We start from the raw sequence: 22,475 nt of genomic DNA, 5'->3' as shown, positions 1-22,475 counted from the left end.
CAATAACATAACAAGTTCAATAATATTTGAAAAACTAATAATAACTTAACAATAGAAATAAAATTATAAATTAGTTAAAATAAATAAATAAATCTCATTTTGAACATAAAATATTCACTAAATAATAATAATACGTAAATAATATAAAAACATATAACAAATTGAATATATTATAAAAAAATTGTAAATATGATAATAAAATAATAATATTTAATGCATTGTGTGGTTTGGATTAGATCGGATTTAGATTGGATCGGTTTTGAGTAATAGATCCAAAATCAGATCTAATTTATGCAGTTTGCCAAAAATAGAATCCAATCAGCTTTTTCAAATATGTTAAAAATCATCCCAATTTTTAGGACAAACTGTTTATCAACATCACATAAAAACTAAAAAAACACAAAAAGTTATAAGCACGACACTATTATAAATTAACAAAAACACAAAAAGTGTTCATATTCATAATCAAAGAATTTCATCAGCTCATTGTTAATGGAAATCACATAAAAGTTAAAAAAAGAACACAATAACTAATTTCATTTAGCACTGAGTGTTTAGTATAAGAACCAGCAATATCAACCACAAAATCATATATTAAAGTGACCACAACAAAATACAAAGCACCGAAAATAGTTCTAGTTAACACCAAATTGTATTTTAAAATACACCAAAACTATCATTAAAAGTAATATAAATAGATTCATCGAAACAATAATTCAAAATTTTTACATTCCATTCAAATTTAAATCTTCAACTATGAACATTGATTTTCACAAAAAAAAAAATTATTCAACTTATAGACAAAATAACTACACAAGCATCAACTACTAACAAACTACATTAACTAAAAACGAATCAAACCCTATCCACTTGATTTGATTCAAAATAATAATTCAATTTGTCTTGAGTCAATTGATCTAAATTTGTATCATTCATTGCTTTTGAACACACAAAATTTATACAAATTTAATTTTACTGCTTGATTTTACTATTTGATTGAAAACAAATTCAGATCAAATAACATTTATCGTAAAAGCATAAATCTAAAAAAAAGAGAAAAAATATTCAGAAAACGCAGAAAAATCAAAGAAGAAAACAAAATCTATAGAAAAATGTCGAGAGAGAAGTCGTTTACATTAAGGCCCATTTTAGATAAATAGTTTAATTAAGCTCCTTTTAAAAAAATAGCTTAAACAATAAATGCTTATATTAAAAATAGCTTATAAATAAGATATTTTGTATTGGTTTTTTAGTTCTAAAAATGTTTATTTTAAAAGAAATATGATAAAAAGCTTTTTATTACGAGAGAAGTTATTTTTTAACTTCTTCATAAGCACTTAAATAGCTTCTTAGAAGCCAAGGAGCTATAGTTCAAATGGCATAGTTTCTCCATACTTACCTAAGTCGTGGGTTCGAGTTTCATTCCTAATTCCGGAAAAAAACACATTAATAAATGTGTCCTAAAAGTTTGTTATCTGTCTATGATTCACAGAACTATCGGTGAGTGTCGTGTCTAAAATATGTTCGACACGCGGTAGTTAAATAAATAATTTAATTATAAAATTTTATTGTTAATAATAAATAACGATATCATATAATAATATAAGTTTTAAAATTTGTTATCTCATCTCTTTCGTGTTAATCGATCTAATCTTTTTTATTATCAATTTATGCTTAGTTATTTTTATAAATTTATTATTACATCTTTTAAAAATAATAAATTTAATTAAAATAAAAATTTATATATTTTATTTTTATAAAATTCAATAAACAAAAATTTTATAAACAAAAATGTAAGACGCAAAATTTTGTAGGACCAATTTGAGTATATGCTTAACAAAACGGACTGTTTAAAGGAATTAGCTTGACGACGAAGCGCAACACACTTTCTCCTTCCATAAAAAGAAAATTGGCGTCCTAGAGATGAGATGAAGAGTTAAAATTGCCTGGACACGGTTTCATTTGCATCATCTATGGCCACGTCAGCGCCACCGTAGCCAAGTGGAGACGTTCGACATCGGAGATGGGAGAGCGGACGAGGCTGGTGTTGTGGGACTTTGTGCTGTCCGCGATGTGGGTGTGGTCTGGCGTTGTTGTGAGGATGCTCGTCTTCGATGTGATGCAAGTGGGCCGCCATCACGGTCACCTGGCCGCGGAGATTGTGAAGATGGGGCTCTCTGTGGCCAACATGTTCGTCTTTGCCTTTCTTTCCAATGCCACACGTGGTGGGGCCTACAACCCCCTAACCGTTTTGTCCTCTGCCTTCTCTGCAGGCTTCCGAAGCTTCTTTTACTGTGTTGCTGCCCGGATCCCCGCTCAGGTTACCTTCTTCAAAACCCTGCCCCTTAACAAAACTCTTCATCAGTTGCAGTTTGCATAACCATTTTCACATTTTTTTCTGGATTCTTATGTTCTTTGAATTATTTATAAGGGAAGTTAATATATATATGTTGCCTCCAGAAATAAACGAGTTTTTGTATTCAGTATATTTCTGTATGTCTCAAAAATGCATAAGTTTCTGTAAAGTGAAAAAATAAACGTTTAATCATTCTTAAATTAAAATAGACTCGTATATTATGGAAGTTAGAAATTCAATCATCGGCAACCTGTATCAGTTTACGAATCTCCTTAGATCTTTTTCCCTCACACCCTACATGCTGTGGAAATCCATATACTCTAGTACTAATGATAGTTGTTGTAATACATATCTTATCATAGTTGATTTGATGGCACACAGAAAATCAATGATAATGTCCGATGCGTGAGGAACCAGGGGTGTTATTTGACATAACATTGCTAACTTGCGCATAATGTCACGTCTTTAGTTTAGTTGAACCATTTTGATTTTCCATCTCAAACTCAACTTGAATGGAAGATTACCATTCTAATATGCTTGGTTTCATTCTCTCCAGGTGCTTGGATCTATAATTGGAGTTAAGCTTCTAATTGATACGATTCCTGAAGTAGGACGTGGACCGCGCTTGAACACTGACATTCATCGGGGTGCCTTGACAGAAGGGTTACTAACGTATGCAATTGTGACCATTTCTCTTGGTCTCACCACGAATCTTCGTGGAGGTTTCTTCATGAAAACATGGATATCCAGTCTCTCGAAGCTAACACTTCATATACTTGGCTTGGATCTTACTGGTGGTTGTATGAACCCTGCCTCTGTAAGCACACTACTCCAAAAAGATCACACTTGATCTCGTCAAGTGTAAAATTAAAAATTGCGAGAATCCTTTCGAATAGTTTTTGCTAAAAAACCTTCTATATTGTTATCTTATCAAAGATTAAAACATTGTTTGACTATGTTTCAGGTAATGGGGTGGGCTTATGCTAGAGGAGATCACATAACAAAGGAGCACATTCTTGTGTACTGGATTGCCCCCATAGAGGCAACTATATTGGCAGTTTGGACATTCAAATTGTTAGTGCAGCCCGTTAAACAAGATAAGACTGCCTCGAAAACTAAATCGGATTAAGCTTTGTTACTATTTTTGTGCTAAATGTGTGATTCTTCCTTAGATTTCAATTAATATTTGGGTAGTCTAGTTGGTTTGGGATAAATGTACATCAAGCTTAGGTGACTAACATTCAGTGTGTGTTGTGGCAGCTATTGTTTTTGTGCAATTCTAAATATTTTTCTAGTGCTCGAGTTAATTGGAATCCTTGCATGCATCTCTTGGATTCTTATGCATGACTCGCGTTGTACTCTCCCACCTAACAGATTGTTAGGCATTAACAAAGTGTGTAAAATCCATCTTTTTAATTTTTTTTAAAGACAATTTTTCTGCTCTATACTGCAAGTAATTCAAACCTTAAATTTTCTTTTCTATACAAGTAAACGGTTTCTTTTCCCATTCGATGTTTATTAAGCGAACACCCAATTGTTATACATCAGATTTTGTGGACACAAAAAGCATTTCTGAATAAATCCCACAAGTTCTGTTCACTTATAACCTCACTGCATCATTCGGGAATTGTTTTGTAACACCTTTATAACCTGAGGATACATTATTATAGAGCTAGATTACGGAAAATTCTACCTTAAATTCTACGCTAAACAAAAAGATCAATGTGCAGTACTTCATAAGGGGACTTCTAATTAAGTACCTTAAATTCTACTGTTAGACCTTCCAATTTAAGATTGTAGGAAAAAGGATCATATCTTTTTTATTAAGTACTTCATAAGGAGACTTCTGATTTCTAGTTAACTTTGAATAAGAAAAAGAGAAATTAAAAACTAGAAGATACGGTAGAACACATTATAACTAGAAAGGGACCTCAATAAGTCAATATTGTAAATGTTTCCTCACTGTCTAGTACAACCAACTTTTGGCAGCAATACTAATAGAACCCATAATGAACATTATGATGGAGATCAAAAGTAAATAAGGGAATTTTATGCATAACTTCAGTACACAAGCTGTGGTTCAAACTCTGCCAAATCTACAGATCCTGACTCAATGGGTGGCATTAGATATGCTGCCAAGAGTTCAGACACCAGGGCGGCAACAAGTGGAATCCTTTTCAAGTTCTTCACCACCGGAATGTCATCACTCTCACCAACAGCTAGAAGCTTCTCGTTTATCTCAACCATCCGGTCCAATTTCCGCTTGAACTCCGGGTTCTCAACATCAAGAACAGCTGGGAAAATCCGAGCTGTTGTGCGGTTGGTCTGCATAGAACAATCAAGGAATGAAGCTTGAGTAATATCTTGAAATTAATGAAGTCTAAGTTAGTTCTTTGTTGAGCAGCTCTCATTGTAATGTGTTTTTAAGGGAACTTAAGGCTGCAAATTTCTTTCTTGCTTTTTCGCAAGTTAGTATTTATGTTCGATTTCATTATGGAGAATAGAAACTTACGAACAAAAAATTAACTGAACATCAATAGTGATTACTGCTGCTAATTTGAAATTAAAAACTAACCTCAATGATGACATGCATGTCAAATTCTTTTGTGTCGAGTCCAATGCCTTCATAGAAAGCTGTGCGTTGACAATCATTGAGATACATCGTGACATAAACCTGCATGAACAAATTCGAGAATTACATTTTAAAGATTACGAAGGATGATGAAAGATACTACAAATAAGATCTCTTTGACAGGCATAACCCGATTCATGACACTAAGAAATTCATATGTGAATGAAATTATCTTGGATGTACTTGACATTGATGGATGCTATTGGGTTTGATCTACATGTAAATGTAGTGTTCCATATACACACTTTTCCCTTATAAACTCCTGATTATCTATTATATTCAATATAGCAGCTTAACCTTAAATAAATTGGAACGTATATTATGGTTACATTTAAGAATCTAATTAACAATCCGAGAGTAAAAAATAAGAACCAAATTCTACACAAGCAAAAAATTACCGATAGACAGAAGAATCGAGCCCATAGTTTTGCCTTCCAGTCATTCAAAAACTGTGGCTGTGCTTTCATCAAAGCAGAGAAGAAGTCTCCATGTCTGTTCTCATCCTGGCACCAGTTCTCAAAGTACTTGAAAATGGGATAACATTGGTATTCAGGATTCTCCTTGAGATGTCTGTATATGGTTATGTATCTCCAGTATCCGATTTTCTCAGACAGATATGTAGCATAGAAGATAAACTTTGGCTTGAAGAATGTGTACTTTCTAGCTTTTGTAAGGAAGCCCAAGTCCAAAGCCAAATTGAAGTCAGATAAACCCTTGTTCAGAAATCTGTATAGAATCAAAAGGATAAGGCCATTCAGCATAAGACATGAAACAATAAATTGAAGGAAAGAAGAACAAATATTTAGTGTTTTCATACCCAGCATGTCTGGCTTCATCCCTAGACATCAGAGAGAAAATCTCAGCCACGACAGGATTGGTTTTCTGCGATTTCAACATCCAAAGCAATTCATCAGTCTCAAAAATAGAAAGCCCAAAAGTGTACAAAGAAATAAAGATTTAGAAATGTTTTGCATGCTCATTTTACTTCCAAACCGAGCCAACACACTTTGATTCAGCGAACTAGTCAAAATGAGTACAAACAACACATCTCGAAGAATGCATTGGCAAAGAAAGCTCTGCTTCCTTGTAAGACAAGAATGAAAATCAAATAGAAATGGCATTCTCAGGCTTATCCTTTCAGAGTTACATTAAGCTACCCAAAAAATATATATCCAAAATCCTAGTACTAATTAGAATTTAACACCAATAGTGCACTTTTATATGCTGTATTGACAATTACATCACAATTTTTTTCAATGCCCAAAACTAAAGTTCACATGGTGAATTGCATTTTCCTGGAAATAAAGAAACTAGAAAGAGCAAACACACACAGACCTTGAGCCTCCTTCCAAGCTCCTTGTAAAGGAGGAAACCAGAGAATTCAGCAGTGCAAGACCTCTCAAGGAACTCAACAAAGATCTGTCTGAGTGGACCGTCAATCTTGTCAGCAGCCTCTTTGAACTCCTTGTTCCTCACAAAGTGTGTCTGGTTGTAATCAGTCTTGAACTCCTGCAGCAGTGCCACAAACTCATCCTGGTTCAGGTTCTTGTTTATCTCAGTGTTGAACAGCATCTCCATCTCATCAAAGTCTGTTGTGTAGAATCTTGGTGTCAACAGTGTCTCCTTTATGGCAGTTTTACCCTTCTTGCTTGGCTTTGTTGAGGTTGATGCAGCTGGAGGTGTTGGTGTTGTTGTGGACATTCTTATGGTGCTGAATTTGGAGTATGAACCAATTCTTCTGGTGCCAAATTTGGGTGTGGTGTTGCTAAACTTGGAGATTGGTTTCACAAGGGCCATTTCTGCAGCCATTTTTTTTTTCTTTTCTTTGGAGCAAAATCCCAAGCAGTTGGTGTGTGTGTATGTGAGTGTACTTTGAGGCTGAGGAGTAACCAGAGGAGTACTAAGGACAAAGAATCGAATGAGGATATAACTGTTAAGTTGCGGATGGACCGTGATAGAATCTCATCCAATGAAATCTATGAGATGTAATGGAAGGTTGACACGTGGCAGGTGTTGTGAGGTTCTTGGTGAGATGATTGGTTTATTTATTGTGATTTCAAGTGGACGAGAACTTGTGGCTTTCCTTCAATTTGCATCGATACTTTTGTAAAATTTGTTAACTATATTATTTTTTGGCATGTCCTTAAACACTCCTTGTTAAGTAGGAAAGATTGTACATCTTGTTAATTTGTTAAATCTGAATTTTTTATTTATTATATTTTATTTGAATGGCTCGAATTTAAAAAAGTAACCTGTTAATTAGATTAATTACTTTTTTTTTAATTTGAATATTTTTGTAACTTTTAGATATTAAACTGAAATTCAAAACAAAAAATAGCATATAAATATTAATTATAACATGTCTGTACAAAAAATAAATTTTTGGACTTTAGAATTAGAATAAATAATACATAAGAAATGTTGTGATAAGAATGGGACGTGGATGCCCATTCCTATGAGAAGCTAACATTCTCAAGATAGATTGTAATTAATAATGTTGAAGAAAGTTAGACTTTCACAAGTATAAATATAAGGCTTGATCAGAAGCCATTTACACAACAATAACAACAGAACAAAAATATTATTCTTCCTTCCTTTTCATACAAATAAATCAATCCACTTTTATGTTGCAATCAAATACCCTTCTCCTTATATTACTGTTCATACCCTGGCCCAATGCAAAGGCCCGGGTCCAACTAAAAGGCCTAATCTAAAGGATTAGAGCCTTGCTAAGTGCCGACCTTCACATAAGAAGTCGGTGCCAACCACGACTTGGTCTGAAGAGGTCGGATGTGAGATTAGCTGGCAGATAAACACTCATTCAAATGAGTAACCGCCCCTAAAATCTCTCTAACCGCCTCATAAAGCCATATCTTAACCTCCCCAAGATAATAGGGACGGTTACCACCCTAAAGATACGGCACTACACCAACGGTGGTTATTGGCTCACCATTATAAATACACTGACACCCCTCAGGTATCTCTAAGTCCAATACTCTCTAGACCTGCTCACACTCTTGCTAACTTAGGCATCGGAGTGTCTTTGCAGGTACCACCCCCCATTCACACGCGAGCACAAGTCGGACGGAGCCTCCCGAGTTGCGGACCTCCCGGAGTTCTCCTCCATCACACACTTGGGCCGCCAAACGCCATTCGTCGTATTAATCTCCGGTTACCTACCGTAACATTGGCGCCGTTGCCGGGGACCCGAGAGATCATCCATCAATGGCGGATAGATTCCACGAAGAAGTCCGTGCGGAAACAGATTCCGAAGAAGAGAATCTGAACGCAGGCAATAACAATGAAGACCTGGCCCAGCACCAGGAAGATAACGACCAACATAGAGAAGGTACCTCCGGAATGAAAAATCCGAAGGTAAATTCCTCAGATGGTCGCGAATCAGAAAAGGGTGGACCATCCCACGTAACTGAACTAATGGGATTAGTCCATAGTCGCCTGGAGCAATTGGAGCAAGAGCGGGAGAAACAAAAGGAAACCGAAAGGTACCTTAAAGAGGAGATGGAACGGCGAAAAGAGTTAGAAAGAAAACTCTTACAGCTAGAATCCTCCCTCAAGAACTCCCGCGACGAAGGCGAAGATCAACTCCCGGGCGGAGAAGATCCCTTCAGCGAGGACATAATGAGGGCAAAAGTTCCAAGGAACTTCAAAAGCCCTGATATGGACCTCTATGATGGAACCACGGATCCAAAGCATCATCTAAGCAATTTTAAAAGTCGGATGTATCTAGCCGATGCCTCCGACGCTACGAGATGCAAGGCATTCCCAACCACTTTATCGAAAGCAGCGATGAAGTGGTTCGATAGCCTTCCCCTGAGGTCCATCACCAGCTTTGAAGACCTCTCTAGGAAATTCTTGATGAGGTTCTCAATCCAAAAAGACAAAGTAAAACATGCACCGAGCCTCCTGGGAATAAAACAGGAGGTCGGAGAGTCTTTACGAGCCTATATGGAAAGGTTCAATAAGGCATGTTTGGAGATCCAAAACCTGCCCACAGAGGCAGTAATAATGGGGTTAGTCAACGGACTTAGAGAAGGCCCCTTCTCACAGTCCATATCCAAAAGACACCCCGTTTCTCTAAGTGATGTACAAGAAAGGGCCGAGAAGTACATCAACATGGAAGAGAATGCAAAGCTAAGAGACCTGAGTTCGCGACCTGGACCCACTTCCTCCTCTAGGGAGAGAGAAAGGGAAGTCAAGAAGAAGGAAGAGCTCGGTCTCGAGAGGCCCAGGAAGTACCACTCTTATACTCCTCTAAAGACTTCTATAGTGGACGTATACAGAGAGATTTGCAACACTGAAAGGCTGCCACCCCCAAGACCTATTAAAAATAAAAAAGGGGGAAGTCGCAGTGAGTATTGCGAGTACCATAAAATATATGGTCACTCCACCAACGACTGTTACGACCTCAAAAATGTGATAGAAAAGCTGGCTAGAGAAGGTCGGCTCGACAGATATCTCATGGAAAGGTCGGACGTCCATGGAAAGAGAAAGCGAGATGATATGGACAGGAGAGATCCGCCACCACAGACCCCAGAGAGACATATCCATATGATCTCGGGAGGATTTGCGGGAGGCGGGATCACCAAATCTTCTCGCAAAAGACATCTCAAAAGAGTCTACCAAGTTGAGGAAGAGACACCCGACTTCCCCACTATCTCATTCACGAAAGAAGATGGGCAAGGGATAATACCCGGGCATGATGATCCCGTGGTAATAACTATGATCCTAGCTAATGCCCATCTCCATAGAACCCTAGTAGACCAAGGAAGCTCGGCGGACATCCTTTTCAAGCCCGCCTTCGACAAGCTAGGGTTAGATGAAAAAGAGTTGAGAGCCTACCCCGACACCCTATATGGGTTAGGGGACACGCCAATAAAACCACTGGGATTTTTACCCCTTCACACCACTTTCGGAAAAGGGGAAAAATCAAGGACTTTGAGCATAGATTTCATAGTCATCGATGAAGGGTCAGCCTACAATGCCTTAATCGGCAGAACTACCCTTAATCGCCTGGGAGCAGTGGTATCAACTCCTCACCTTTGCATGAAATTCCCGACTCCAGGAGGAATAGCAACGGTAAGGGGAGATCAGAAATTGGCAAGGAAGTGCTATAACGAAAGCCTAAATCTGAGAGGAAGGGGCAAAGAAGTCCACACCATAGAGCTAGGCGGCACAAGGACCAAGGAAGAACTGCGACCCCAGCCGGGAGGAAAAACCGAGGAGATACAAGTCGGTGAGGAGGAAGGAAAAAACACTTACATAGGAGCCAACCTAGGGGAAACCCTAAAACAAAGGTTGGGAGAGCTCCTAAGAGCTAATTCCGACCTCTTCGCATGGAAGGCTTCCGACATGCCCGGGATTGATCCCGAGCTCATGTCCCACAAGCTCTCGATTTTTCCAGGGTCCCGACCTGTACAGCAAAGAAGACGCAAGCTCGGCCCAGAACGAGCCTCAATAGTAGAAGAACAAGTACAGGCGCTCCTGGAAGCCGGCTTTATTAGAGAGGTCAAATACCCAACGTGGCTAGCCAATGTAGTGCTAGTCAAGAAACAGAATGGTAAATGGAGAATGTGCGTCGACTATACCGACTTGAATAAGGCATGTCCTAAGGACCCTTATCCTCTACCGAGTATTGATACCCTGGTGGACTCCAGCTCGGGGTACCGATACCTATCATTCATGGATGCCTACTCGGGATATAACCAAATCCCGATGCATGAACCCGACCAGGAGAAAACATCGTTCATCACACCAAAAGCCAACTACTGCTACGTGGTCATGCCATTCGGACTAAAGAACGCAGGAGCCACGTATCAAAGGCTGATGAACAAGGTGTTTTCCCCCCATCTAGGGAGCCTAATGGAGGTATACGTCGACGACATGTTAGTAAAAACCAAGCAAGAAAACGACCTCTTAACCGACCTCTCACAAGTCTTCAACACTATAAGGTTGCATGGGATGAGACTAAATCCCGCAAAATGCGCCTTCGCAGTAGAAGCAGGGAAATTTCTAGGCTTCATGCTAACACAAAGAGGGATTGAGGCCAATCCCGACAAATGCAGAGCCATCCTAGAAATGAAAAGTCTGACTTGTTTGAGAGAGGTTCAACAGCTTAATGGCCGACTTGCAGCCCTCTCCAGGTTTTTGGCAGGATCGGCACTAAAATCCCTTCCATTATTTTCCCTATTAAGGAAGGGATGCCGGTTTGAATGGACTCCGGAATGTGAGGAGGCGTTCCAAGAGTTCAAAAAATTCTTAAGCCAACCTCCTATATTAACCCGACCAATACCGGGGAAAGACCTCGTCCTATACCTATCCGTCGCAAACAGGGCTGTCTCATCAGCCCTGATTAGAGAAGACGAGGTCGGGCAACACCCGGTCTATTTCACCAGTAAGGTTCTACAAGGTCCTGAGCTAAGGTACCACAAACTAGAGAAGTTTGCTTACTCCTTAGTGATAGCCTCACGAAGGCTACGACCTTACTTCCAGGCTCACACAATAAGAGTCCGTACGAACCAACCCATGAAGCAAATCCTTCAAAAGACGGATGTTGCAGGGAGAATGGTTCAATGGGCGATAGAGCTCTCCGAGTTTGATTTGAGATACGAAACTCGGACTGCAATTAAAGCCCAGTGCCTCGCCGACTTCATTGCAGAATACGCAGGTGAACAAGAGGAAAAACCGACTACATGGGAACTCTATGTAGACGGATCCTCCAACAAGACGGGGAGCGGCGCAGGCATAATATTGGTAGATGGAAAAGGAACCCAGATAGAGGTCTCCTTAAAATTTGAATTTCCGGCTTCAAACAATCAGGCAGAATATGAGGCCTTGATTGCCGGATTAAAGTTAGCAGAAGAAGTTGGCGCTGCAAAGGTGATGATCTACAGCGACTCACAAGTGGTGACTTCCCAAATAAGTGGAGAATATCAGGCGAAGGACCCCAATATGAAGAAATACTTGGAAAAAACCTTGGAACACCTTGGGCACTTTGCGGAAACCGAAGTTAAGCATATAACTCGGGATCTAAATAGCAGAGCTGACGCCCTATCCAAGTTAGCAAGCACCAAACCCGGAGGGAACAACAGAAGCCTGATCCAAGAAACCCTCCAAGAGCCCTCGGTATCAAAAACAGAGGATGAACAAGAGGTACTTGAGGTAGCCGGCCTAAACCTCGGATGGATGAATCCCTTAGTCGAATACCTGAAATTCGACATCCTCCCCAAAGAGGAGAAAGAAGCTAAAAAAATCCGAAGGGAAGCACAACATTATACTTTGGTGAGAAATGTCCTTTACAGAAGAGGGATATCAACACCATTGCTGAAGTGCGTGCCGACCTCAAGAACCACCGAGGTGTTGGAAGAGGTACATAGTGGAATCTGCGAAAATCATCTCGGAGCAAGGTCATTAGCCAGAAAAGTAATCCGAGCCGGATTCTATTGGCCAACCTTGCAGAAAGATGCCACAGAATTTGTGAAGAAATGCCAACCATGTCAGATGCATACAAATTTCCACATAGCTCCACCTGAAGAGCTCATCAGTATCACTTCTCCCTGGCCTTTTGCAAAATGGGGAATGGATTTGTTAGGTCCTTTTCCCCAAGCACCAGGGCAAGTCAAATACTTGATCGAGGGAATAGATTACTTCACAAAGTGGATAGAAGCAGAACCATTAGCCACTATCACCGCTCAAAGAAGTCGTAGGTTCCTCTACAAAAACATTATCACAAGGTATGGAATACCTTATTCCATCACCACAGACAATGGAACCCAATTCACCGACGCCACCTTCAGAAATCTAGTAGCCAGTCTGAAAATCAAGCACCAGTTCACCTCGGTAGAACACCCACAAGCCAATGGGCAAGCCGAGGCAGCTAACAAAGTCATACTGGCAGGATTAAAGAAAAGACTACAGGAAGCAAAGGGAGCTTGGGCTGAAGAGCTCCCTCAAGTATTATGGGCTTATAGGACAACTCCCCAATCTGCCACAGGAGAAACGCCCTTCAGATTAGTCTACGGCGTAGAAGCCATGATTCCAATAGAAATCAGTGAGCAAAGCCCAAGGGTAATTCTCCACGACGAGGTCGGAAATATACAGGGGCACAAAGAGGAGCTTGACTTACTCCCCGAAGTCCGAGAGGGGGCCCAGATAAGAGAAGCTGCACTGAAGTAAAGAATGACTACGAGGTACAACAAAAAAGTCATTCGGAGAACATTCGCTACAGATGACTTGGTCCTAATCAGAAATGACATCGGAGTCAACAAATCGGGAGAAGGAAAACTCGCCGCAAATTGGAAGGGACCATACAAAGTCAAAGAAGTCTTAGGAAAAGGTTATTATAAAGTAACCGACCTAAATGACACTGAGCTACCAAGGTCGTGGCATGCTTGTAATATGAAAAGGTACTACAGTTAAAAGCGAACTCTACTCCCTGATGTACTCTTTTCCCAACTTCACGATTTTTTCCCAAAGAAAAGGGTTTTTTCTGGAGAAGGGTTTTTAACGAGGCATCATAGTAGAGGCTAAGGGAAAATAGTCTATCAAGACCCTTAGTAGCAAAAAGGTACCTTCCCAATTAATAAAGATCTTTTTTACAGTATCTCTCTTAAAATCCTCCTTTATTTTTATAAGTCTTTCTACGAAACGCGCCGACTTAAGCTCGACAAAACGTGAAAATCCCATGAACCGACCTAACATGGTCGTCAGGATGAAACGACGAGGTACAAGTCGGCGTAAAGAGGTTATATGAGCTGATCGTATTAAACTCGGGAACAGTCCGACTCATAAGTCGAAGACAAGAACCCGAGTAGAAAAACTCGGATATATTCCGAGTAAATGAAAAACGCATCGCAAAAATAACCTAAGTCATAAAAACTCACTAAAGTAAAGTCGAGTATAAAGGATAACAAAAGAGATAGGAAAACCCGAAAAAGCTTAAAAGTTGCATACAAGCCTTTGCACGAAAAAGGCTCGAGAAAACAATGCAAGCTAACAAAAGGTTTTCTCCGAAAAGATCAAACATATCCAAAACAGAAAAGCATGTGCACGCACAAGGTAACTTAGACCCTTATCCAAAGAAGGGCATTTATTTTGTTTAAAACCCTTATCCAAAAAAGGAGGCGGATAGGAATATTTTGTTTACGGCCTTAAAAGGCCAGAAGGAAATTGTTCACAACCACCAACAAAAATAGAAGTTTAAAAAAGGGGGACCCACAGGCCAGGCCCCCATATAGCCACAAAATAAAAGTCATTTTTTCATCGGAGTAGAGGAATCACCACCACCAGGAGAAGCGCCACCAGGACCGGGAGGAGGAGCCAACGAGGAAGTCGGGGCAAGAGTTGAAGAACTCGGAGCATCTTTGGAATGAGGAGGAGACTCAATAATCCTCTGCCCCCGAGTCTTTAGGTCTGACTCGGAAACGACCTCGGGGGCAGGAGGATCAACAATAGCGCCATCGATGACTACCTTGTCAGGATGTAGTGGAGAAAGGTCCAAGTCGGGGGCTATGACCCTGACCTGCTCCAAGAAAATTCTCCAAGACTCCTCGGCGCCCTCGGCGATAGAGTCCTCCAACTCAGTATAAGCATTCCGAGAGTTCATCAAATCCTTCCTCACCTCCACCATATCTTTAAATAAGCTTTGATAACTCTCCTGGGCTGCCTTCCTCAGATTCACCTCCATAGTGCATTGGGCTCGCAGCTGGCTCTCCTTCTCCCGGAGGACATCTCTCTCCTTCCTCAGTTTATCCCTCTCCTCCTTCAACTCCCTCTCATGTTTTTCAAACATAAGAAGCCTCTCCTCCAGCTCCTCAACCTTTGGGGAAGTTCCCAAGGAGCTGAGGGGAGTCTTCTCAAATATGTCCAAAAGTTTGCCACAAACTCCCGCCGCCCTAAAACTTTCCTCGGCCAGAGCGGTAAGGTGGTTCCGAACAGAAACATCATCCATATTTATAAGAGGATAGATGTTCTTTCGGACGAATGCAAGAGCATCCGCCTTAACCCCACCTTCCCAAGAGGGGCCAGACTCTGAAGTCTTGCGCTTCTTCTTCTCCGGCTCGGAAAGTAGTTGGGCAGATGGGAGTGGTCGAGCCAAACTTGAGGAGGAGGAAATAATAATAGGTTGAGAGGGAGTACCCACATTTCTAGGAGGAGGAGGAGGAGGAGGAGAGACGACCGCCTTGGCACCCCCGGACCGGGCCCGGGACTTCGCTTTAGCTTCCTGCACCCGTTGGTAAGACTCCTGAGCATTCTTTTTTGCCATATCTACAAAAGAAACAACCAAGTTACAAGTCGGTAAAACACAAGTCGGCGGAAACAACTCGGAAAAAAGAAATGCATGCACTACCTATGCAAGATTGAACAAAAGTCGACGTCCCCTGAAGGATTTTCCTCGTATCTAAGTATGGGGCCCTCCCCCACGCTTCTCGGAAAAACCCCACAATGGCCGCCTCCACCTCGTCTAGGTCATCTAGACCAATCTTTTCGCAAGGGGAGGCCGGCAACCAGTAAAGGGGAAAGCGAGGGGAGGAATGCTCGTCCAGAAAAAAGGGGTGGTGACCCTCTACGGCTTGAACTTTGAAGAAGAAGTTTTTGAAGTCGTGAAAAGATTCATCAAAAAGGGTGAAAATCCTCCGACCTTGAATGGCTCGGAAGGATACCCATTGCTGTTTGTTGTTTAGCCCACTAAAGGGCTTAGTCATATGAAAAAGATAAAAGAAAATCCTCAAAGAGGTCGGGAAGTCCAGAGCATGGCTTATAAACTGATAAATCTTCAAAAAACCCGAAGAATTGGGGTGAAGCTGAGTAGGGGCAACTTTACAGTGGTGCAAAACGGATATCTCGAAATCGGAGAAAGGGAGGAAAACACCCAAGCGGGTGATCATACATTCATACATGAAGAAAAAATGAGGGGCCGCCTCATTAACTCTCCCAAAACAGACCCGGTCTTCAAGACCCGGGGTTATCAGTTCATATTTGGGCTCGTCCTCCTCCGAAGTACAAAGCCTGTGATGAGTACGAAGGTGAGTGATGAACTCAGCGTCGACCAACGGTTCCTCCCCAAGGACCGTAACGTCAACCCACTGAGAAAGAATGTCTACGGAGGCCATTTTTTATATAAAGAAAAGTGGCAGAAACCTACAAAAAGGGAAAAAGAAAAGAAAAAATCAAAAAACACGGCCCTAAAGAGAAGAGATACGAATCTGAGGTCTATGGGTCAACCTATCTACTCGCTAAACAAAACATGCAAACATGACATGGAGAAAGCAAAACTAACCTTTATCCGAAAATGAAGGTTGGAGAAGAACAGAAGTCTTCGAACGCAAGAATGCAGCACAAACAAGATAAGGAGAAGTTTGAAAGATTGCAGAAACGGAAAATAGAAAGAGAGGGAAAGTATTTATAAATACACCCAGGGGCATAATGGTAAAAACGAAGCAGTCATTAATGAGATTGCACCGTTACCAAAGCCCTCAACACTTCCCCAACGGACACGACGCTTGAACTGACGTAACTGTCAGAAACAAAAGGTCGCGAAAATCACGTCGGTTTCTAAGACCCACGTTTTCTTCAAACAAGTCGACTACGCACCCGAGTTGAATACTTGAACCCAAACTTTTAAGAAAATTTGGGCTCAAGTAGGGGCACTGTTCATACCCTAGCCCAATGCAAAGGCCCGGGTCCAACTAAAAGGCCTAATCTAAAGGATTAGAGCCTTGCTAAGTGCCGACCTTCACATAAGAAGTCGGTGCCAACCACGACTTGGTCTGAAGAGGTCGGATGTGAGATTAGCTGGCAGATAAACACTCATTCAAATGAGTAACCGCTCCTAAAATCTCTCTAACCGCCTCATAAAGCCATATCTTAACCTCCCCAAGATAATAGGGACGGTTACCACCCTAAAGATACGGCACTACACCAACGGTGGTTATTGGCTCACCATTATAAATACACTGACACCCCTCAGGTATCTCTAAGTCCAATACTCTCTAGACCTGCTCACACTCTTGCTAACTTAGGCATCGGAGTGTCTTTGCAGGTACCACCCCCCATTCACACGCGAGCACAAGTCAGACGGAGCCTCCCGAGTTGCGGACCTCCCGGAGTTCTCCTCCATCACACACTTGGGCCGCCAAACGCCATTCGTCGTATTAATCTCCGGTTACCTACCGTAATAATTACTATTACAATTCTTTCTCTTCTTTTATTTTATAAGTATTTTAAATTTTATTTTCTATTACTCTTTACATATAATATTAATAGCAATATTAACCATCTTTATTATATTGAGATAGTATCAAATGCAAATCTCTCTCTCTTTATTTTTAATACTTTTTCTTATCTTTTTATATATATATACACAATACAACATATAATATTATTATATATATAAAAATTATTGAGCTAATTATATTAATAATAGAGTCTTCTATTTATACATCTTTATTTTATATATCCTTTATTTTACAACACGTTATCAGCACGAGACTCTGATCAAATTTTTAGGAAAACTCAGGTAATATTTTCATTATGTCGAAGCTCTCTCATCTTGAATTCAATACTCTTGATATATCTGGAAACAATTATTTATCATGGATATTAGATGCTGAAATCCATCTTGATTCAATGGATCTTGGAGATACCATTAAGGCTGAAAATAATGCATCCCAGAAGGATAAAGCCAAAGCCATGATTTTTCTTCGTCGTCATCTTGACGAGGGATTGAAAAATGAATATCTTACATTAAAAGATCCTGCAGATCTTTGGAAAGACCTTGAAGAAAGGTAAAATCATCAGAAAACAGTGATACTTCCTCAAGCCCGGTATGAATGGACGCATTTGCGTTTACAAGATTTTAAATCTATAAATGAATATAATTCTGCAATGTTTCGAATCACCTCACGAATGAAATTGTGTGGGGAAAAAATAACTGATCATGATATGTTGGAGAAAACTTTCTCAACCTTCCATGCCTCGAATGTGCTCCTGCAGCAGCAGTATCGAGAAAAAGGGTTTAAAAAATATTCTGAGTTAATTTCTTGCCTTCTTGTTGCCGAACGCAACAATGAGTTGTTATTGAAAAATCATGAAGCGCGCCCAGCTGGCGCCGCCCCATTTCCTGAAGTAAATGCGGCAAATCATTACCCCAGAAGAGGTAAATGGCAAGCTTTTAATAACAAGAAAAATTATGGAAGGAAAAAGAATTATGTTCAAAAGAGAGGATCTCACCAGAAGTGGGACAAAGAAAGGAATATCGGGCAGAATAAATTAACCGAGGAGAAGTGTTTCCACTGTGGTGGAAAGGGCCATTGGTCACGTACCTGTCGTACCTCAAGGCACCTAGTCGATCTTTACCAGGCATCTTTGAAAAAGAACGACAAAGGAAAGGAAACAAATTTTGTTTCAAATGATGCTGAGAACTCCACCACTCATTATGATGTATCTGATTTCTTTGAGGACCCTGAAGGAAATATTGGTCATTTGATCAATGATGGAATAGTTTAATATGTGGGATTGTGAAGTATATATGTAAATAAATAATGTAAAGAACTTATTGTTAAGTTTTATTTTCTATGTATTTAAGTTTCAAATGTGATGTACATAAATAATGAAATATTAATATGAATTTTGAAATTATTAAATGTGTCAAATTTTAAAATAAAATTTCAGTATATGACATTATCTTATGTACAGTGTTTCTTAAGAAAAATAATTCTGATCAAGTATTCAATTTAACTGTGCATATTACTCATTTTATTATTTGTTTTTGAAGAATGGCAAGGATATGTAATGAAGATGTATGCCTTGCGGATAGTGCAAGTTCGCACACTATTCTCAAAAGTGATATATATTTTACCCATCTTGTGCCAAAAGAGGAATATGTTAATACTATTATTGGCTCAGGCAATGTGATAGAAGGCTCCGGAAGAGCTGTAATTTTGTTTCCTGGAGGAACAAAATTTATAATAAATAATGCACTATTATCTACCAAGTCTCTGAGGAACTTGTTGAGTTTCAAAGATATTCGCCGAAATGGATATCATGTTGAGACGATGAATGAGGGAAATCATGAGTATTTATGTATCACAACTCATGATTCAAATAAGAAAGTTATATTAGAAAAATTACCCTCTCTTTCATCTGGGTTGTATTATACCAAGATTAGTGCAATTGAATCACATGCCACTGTAAACCAGAAGTTTACTAGCCCAAATGAATTCATAACTTGGCACGACCGTTTGGGTCATCCGGGAACAACCATGATGAGGAGAATTATTGAAAATTCTCATGGACATTCACTAAAGAACCAGAAGATTCTTAAAACTAGTGAATTTTGTTGTGCTGCATGTTCTCAGGGAAAGTTAATTTTAAGGCCATCACCAGTAAAGATTGGATTTGAGTCCCCTGAATTCCTAGAAAGGATTCAAGGTGATATATGTGGACCTATTCATCCACCATGTGGATCTTTTAGATATTTTATGGTCCTCATAGACGCATCTTCGAGATGGTCACATGTGTGCTTATTATCTTCTCGCAACCTGGCGTTTGCGAGATTACTGGCTCAAATTATTCGATTAAAAGCACAATTTCCAGAAAATCCAATTAAAGCAATTCGTCTTGATAATGCTGGTGAATTTACTTCCCAACTTTTTGATGCTTATTGTATGGCTAATGGAATAAGTGTTGAACATCCAGTAGCTTATGTTCACACACAAAATGGGTTAGCAGAATCACTTATTAAGCGCCTCCAATTAATTGCTAGACCCTTGCTTATGAGAACAAATCTCCCAACCTCGGTTTGGGGGCATGCTATTTTACATGCCGCAGCACTTATTCGTTTGAGGCCAACGAGTTATCATCAATTCTCTCCTATACAATTAGCTTTTGGCCAGCAGCCAAATGTTTCCCATTTAAGAATATTTGGGTGTGCAATATATGTTCCCATTGCACCACCTAATCGCACCAAAATGGGACCCCAAAGAAAATTGGGGATATATGTTGGATATGATTCTCCCTCTATAGTGAGGTATCTTGAGATACAAACTGGTGATGTGTTTAAAGCCCGGTTTGCGGATTGTCATTTTGATAAATCAAAATTTCCAACATTAGGGGGAGAGAATAAGCTTCCTGAAAAGGAACTTAATTGGAATGCATCATCGTTGATGCATTTAGATCCTCGATCAGGGCAATGTGAACTAGAAGTTCAAAAGATTATACATTTGCAAAGAATAGCAAATGAATTGCCTGATGCATTTTCCGATACAAAGAGAATAACCAAATCTTACATACCAGCGGAAAATGCCTCAATTCGAATTGACGTCCCAGTAGGACAAGTAGCCACTGAAGCAAATTCACACCAGAAGCGTGGCAGGGCGGAAAATGCCCCAATTCGAATTGATGTCCCAGTAGGACAAATAGCCACGGAAGCAAATACACGCCAGAAGCGTGGCAGGCCTGTCGGTTCCAAAGATAAAAATCCTCGAAAGAGAAAAGAGGTAAATACGATTCCTGTTGAAAAAGACATAGTAAAGACACCGACAGTTGTCCAAAATTCTGATATAACGCCAGAAGACGTTCAGGTACCTGAAAATTGTGAAAATGATGAGATCTCAATAAATTATGTCTTTACAGGAGAGAAATGGGACCGAAATAAGACAATTGTCACTGAAATATTTGCATATAATGTGGCATCAGATATCATGCATGAAAGTAAGGATCTTGAGCCAAGATCAGTCGAAGAATGTCGACAAAGAAATGATTGGCCAAAATAGGAAGCAGCCATGAAGGCTGAATTAGACTCACTTGCAAAACGTGAAGTCTTTGGACCTGTAGTCCGTACACCTGAAGATGTAAAACCTGTTGGATATAAGTGGGTATTTGTGAGAAAACGAAATGAGAAAAATGAAGTTGTGCGCTATAAAGCCCGACTTGTGGCACAAGGTTTTTCACAAAGGCACGGTATAGATTATGAAGAAACGTATTCCCCTGTAGTGGATGCGATAACTTTGCGTTATTTGGTCAGTTTATCTGCATATCATAAACTGCATATGCATTTAATGGATGTGGTAACAGCCTATTTATACGGCTCATTAGATCGGGATATCTATATGAAAGTCCCTGAAGGATTAAAGATATCTAAACCATCCAATGAATATTCACAAGGGCTATACTCAGTCAAATTACAAAGATCTTTATATGGTCTAAAGCAATCTGGACGAATGTGGTATAATCGTCTTACTGAGTATCTGGCCAAAAACGATTTCAAGAATGATGACATCTGCCCATGTGTTTTCATAAAGAAAACTACATCTGGGTCTATTATAATTGCTGTGTACGTTGATGATTTAAATATCATTGGGACTCCTGAAGAGATTCCAACAATTATAAAAACTCTAAAAGAAGAGTTTGAGATGAAAGATCTTGGAAAGACTAAATTTTGTCTCGGCCTGCAGATCGAGCATATAAAAGACGGGATCTTTATTCATCAAACAACATACACAGAAAAGATCTTGAAGAGATTTTATATGGATAAGTCACATCCATTAAGTACCCCAATGATCATAAGATCTTTGGATATGAAAAAGGATCAATTCCGTCCTAAAGAAGAAAATGAAGATATCATTGGTCCTGAAGTACCATATCTTAGTGCCATTGGAGCACTAATGTATCTTGCTAATAATACGCGACCTGACATATCATTCGCGGTGAATTTACTAGCAAGGTATAGTTCCTCTCCAACCAGAAGACATTGGAGTGGAATCAAACAAATTTTTCGATATCTTCATGGAACGGTTGATGTGGGATTGTTTTATCCCTATGGATCCAAGTCACAACTAGTTGGCTATGCAGATGCCGGATACTTGTCTGATCCACATAAAGGGAGATCTCAAACAGGATACCTGTTCACATATGGTGGTACAGCTATATCTTGGAGGTCCACGAAACAGACGATTGCTACAACATCCTCTAATCATGCTGAAATACTGGCGATTCATGAAGCTAGTCGCGAGTGTTTTTGGTTGAGGAGTCTGATTCAATATATTCTGTCATCATGTGGACTGATTGATCATAAGATAGCTCCAACCGTCCTGTTTGAAGATAATACAGCATGCATTGCTCAACTTAAGGGTGGATACATCAAAGGTGATAGAACAAAGCATATTTCTCCTAAATTCTTCTTCACTCATGATCTTCAAAATCAAGGGACGATTGATGTCCAATAGATCCGCTCAAGCGACAATCTGGCAGATTTATTTACAAAGTCACTCCCAAAATCCTCCTTTGAAAGATTGGTACATGAGATTGGGATGCGTCGATTTCGAGACATTAAATGATGTCGACAAGAGGGGGAGACTGTACTCTTTTTCCTTGGTCAGGTTTTTTTCCCATTGGGTTTTTCTTGACAAGGTTTTTAATGAGGCAGTCCCATCACAAAGGATTTTGTACTCTTTTTCCTTCACTAAAGTT

At 39.7% G+C, this 22,475-nt stretch overlaps 2 protein-coding genes across 2 annotated transcripts; one reads left to right on the top strand and one right to left on the bottom strand.

The window, feature by feature from the left end:
- Positions 1-1,842: 1,842 nt before the first annotated feature.
- Positions 1,843-3,837, top strand: LOC130935019 (probable aquaporin SIP2-1). Its single transcript, XM_057864559.1, has 3 exons — positions 1,843-2,320; positions 2,913-3,173; positions 3,321-3,837. Exons 1-3 carry the CDS (start codon positions 2,024-2,026, stop codon positions 3,483-3,485), a joined length of 723 nt encoding a protein of 240 aa, XP_057720542.1. The 5' UTR covers positions 1,843-2,023; the 3' UTR covers positions 3,486-3,837.
- A 431-nt stretch (positions 3,838-4,268) lies between these two features.
- On the bottom strand, positions 4,269-6,903 carry LOC130935018 (magnesium-protoporphyrin IX monomethyl ester [oxidative] cyclase, chloroplastic). Its single transcript, XM_057864558.1, has 5 exons — positions 6,324-6,903; positions 5,806-5,870; positions 5,387-5,714; positions 4,932-5,030; positions 4,269-4,681 (listed from the first exon to the last, which is right to left on the bottom strand). The coding sequence occupies exons 1-5, from the start codon at positions 6,795-6,797 to the stop codon at positions 4,418-4,420; spliced, it is 1,230 nt and encodes a 409-aa protein (XP_057720541.1). The 5' UTR covers positions 6,798-6,903; the 3' UTR covers positions 4,269-4,417.
- Positions 6,904-22,475: the final 15,572 nt, after the last annotated feature.

The sequence above is a fragment of the Arachis stenosperma genome, chromosome 6 (assembly GCF_014773155.1).
Source record: "Arachis stenosperma cultivar V10309 chromosome 6, arast.V10309.gnm1.PFL2, whole genome shotgun sequence".
Taxonomy (NCBI): Eukaryota; Viridiplantae; Streptophyta; class Magnoliopsida; order Fabales; family Fabaceae; genus Arachis; species Arachis stenosperma.
Note: the sequence above shows the minus strand (reverse complement) of the source record. Positions and strands in the feature narration are given on the sequence as shown.

Excerpts from the sequence above, each read along its gene's own strand:
- LOC130935018 (XM_057864558.1), bottom strand. The coding sequence starts at position 6,797 with ATGGCTGCAGAAATGGCCCTTGTGAAACCAATCTCCAAGTTTAGCAAC. Across the intron at positions 5,031-5,386 it reads CTCGATTCTTCTGTCTATCG|GTTTATGTCACGATGTATCT; the intron begins GTAATTTTTTGC and ends TTGTTCATGCAG. Across the intron at positions 4,682-4,931 it reads ACATGCATGTCATCATTGAG|ACCAACCGCACAACAGCTCG; the intron begins GTTAGTTTTTAA and ends TGTTCTATGCAG.
- LOC130935019 (XM_057864559.1), top strand. The coding sequence starts at position 2,024 with ATGGGAGAGCGGACGAGGCTGGTGTTGTGGGACTTTGTGCTGTCCGCG. Across the intron at positions 2,321-2,912 it reads CTGCCCGGATCCCCGCTCAG|GTGCTTGGATCTATAATTGG; the intron begins GTTACCTTCTTC and ends CATTCTCTCCAG. Across the intron at positions 3,174-3,320 it reads GTTGTATGAACCCTGCCTCT|GTAATGGGGTGGGCTTATGC; the intron begins GTAAGCACACTA and ends ACTATGTTTCAG.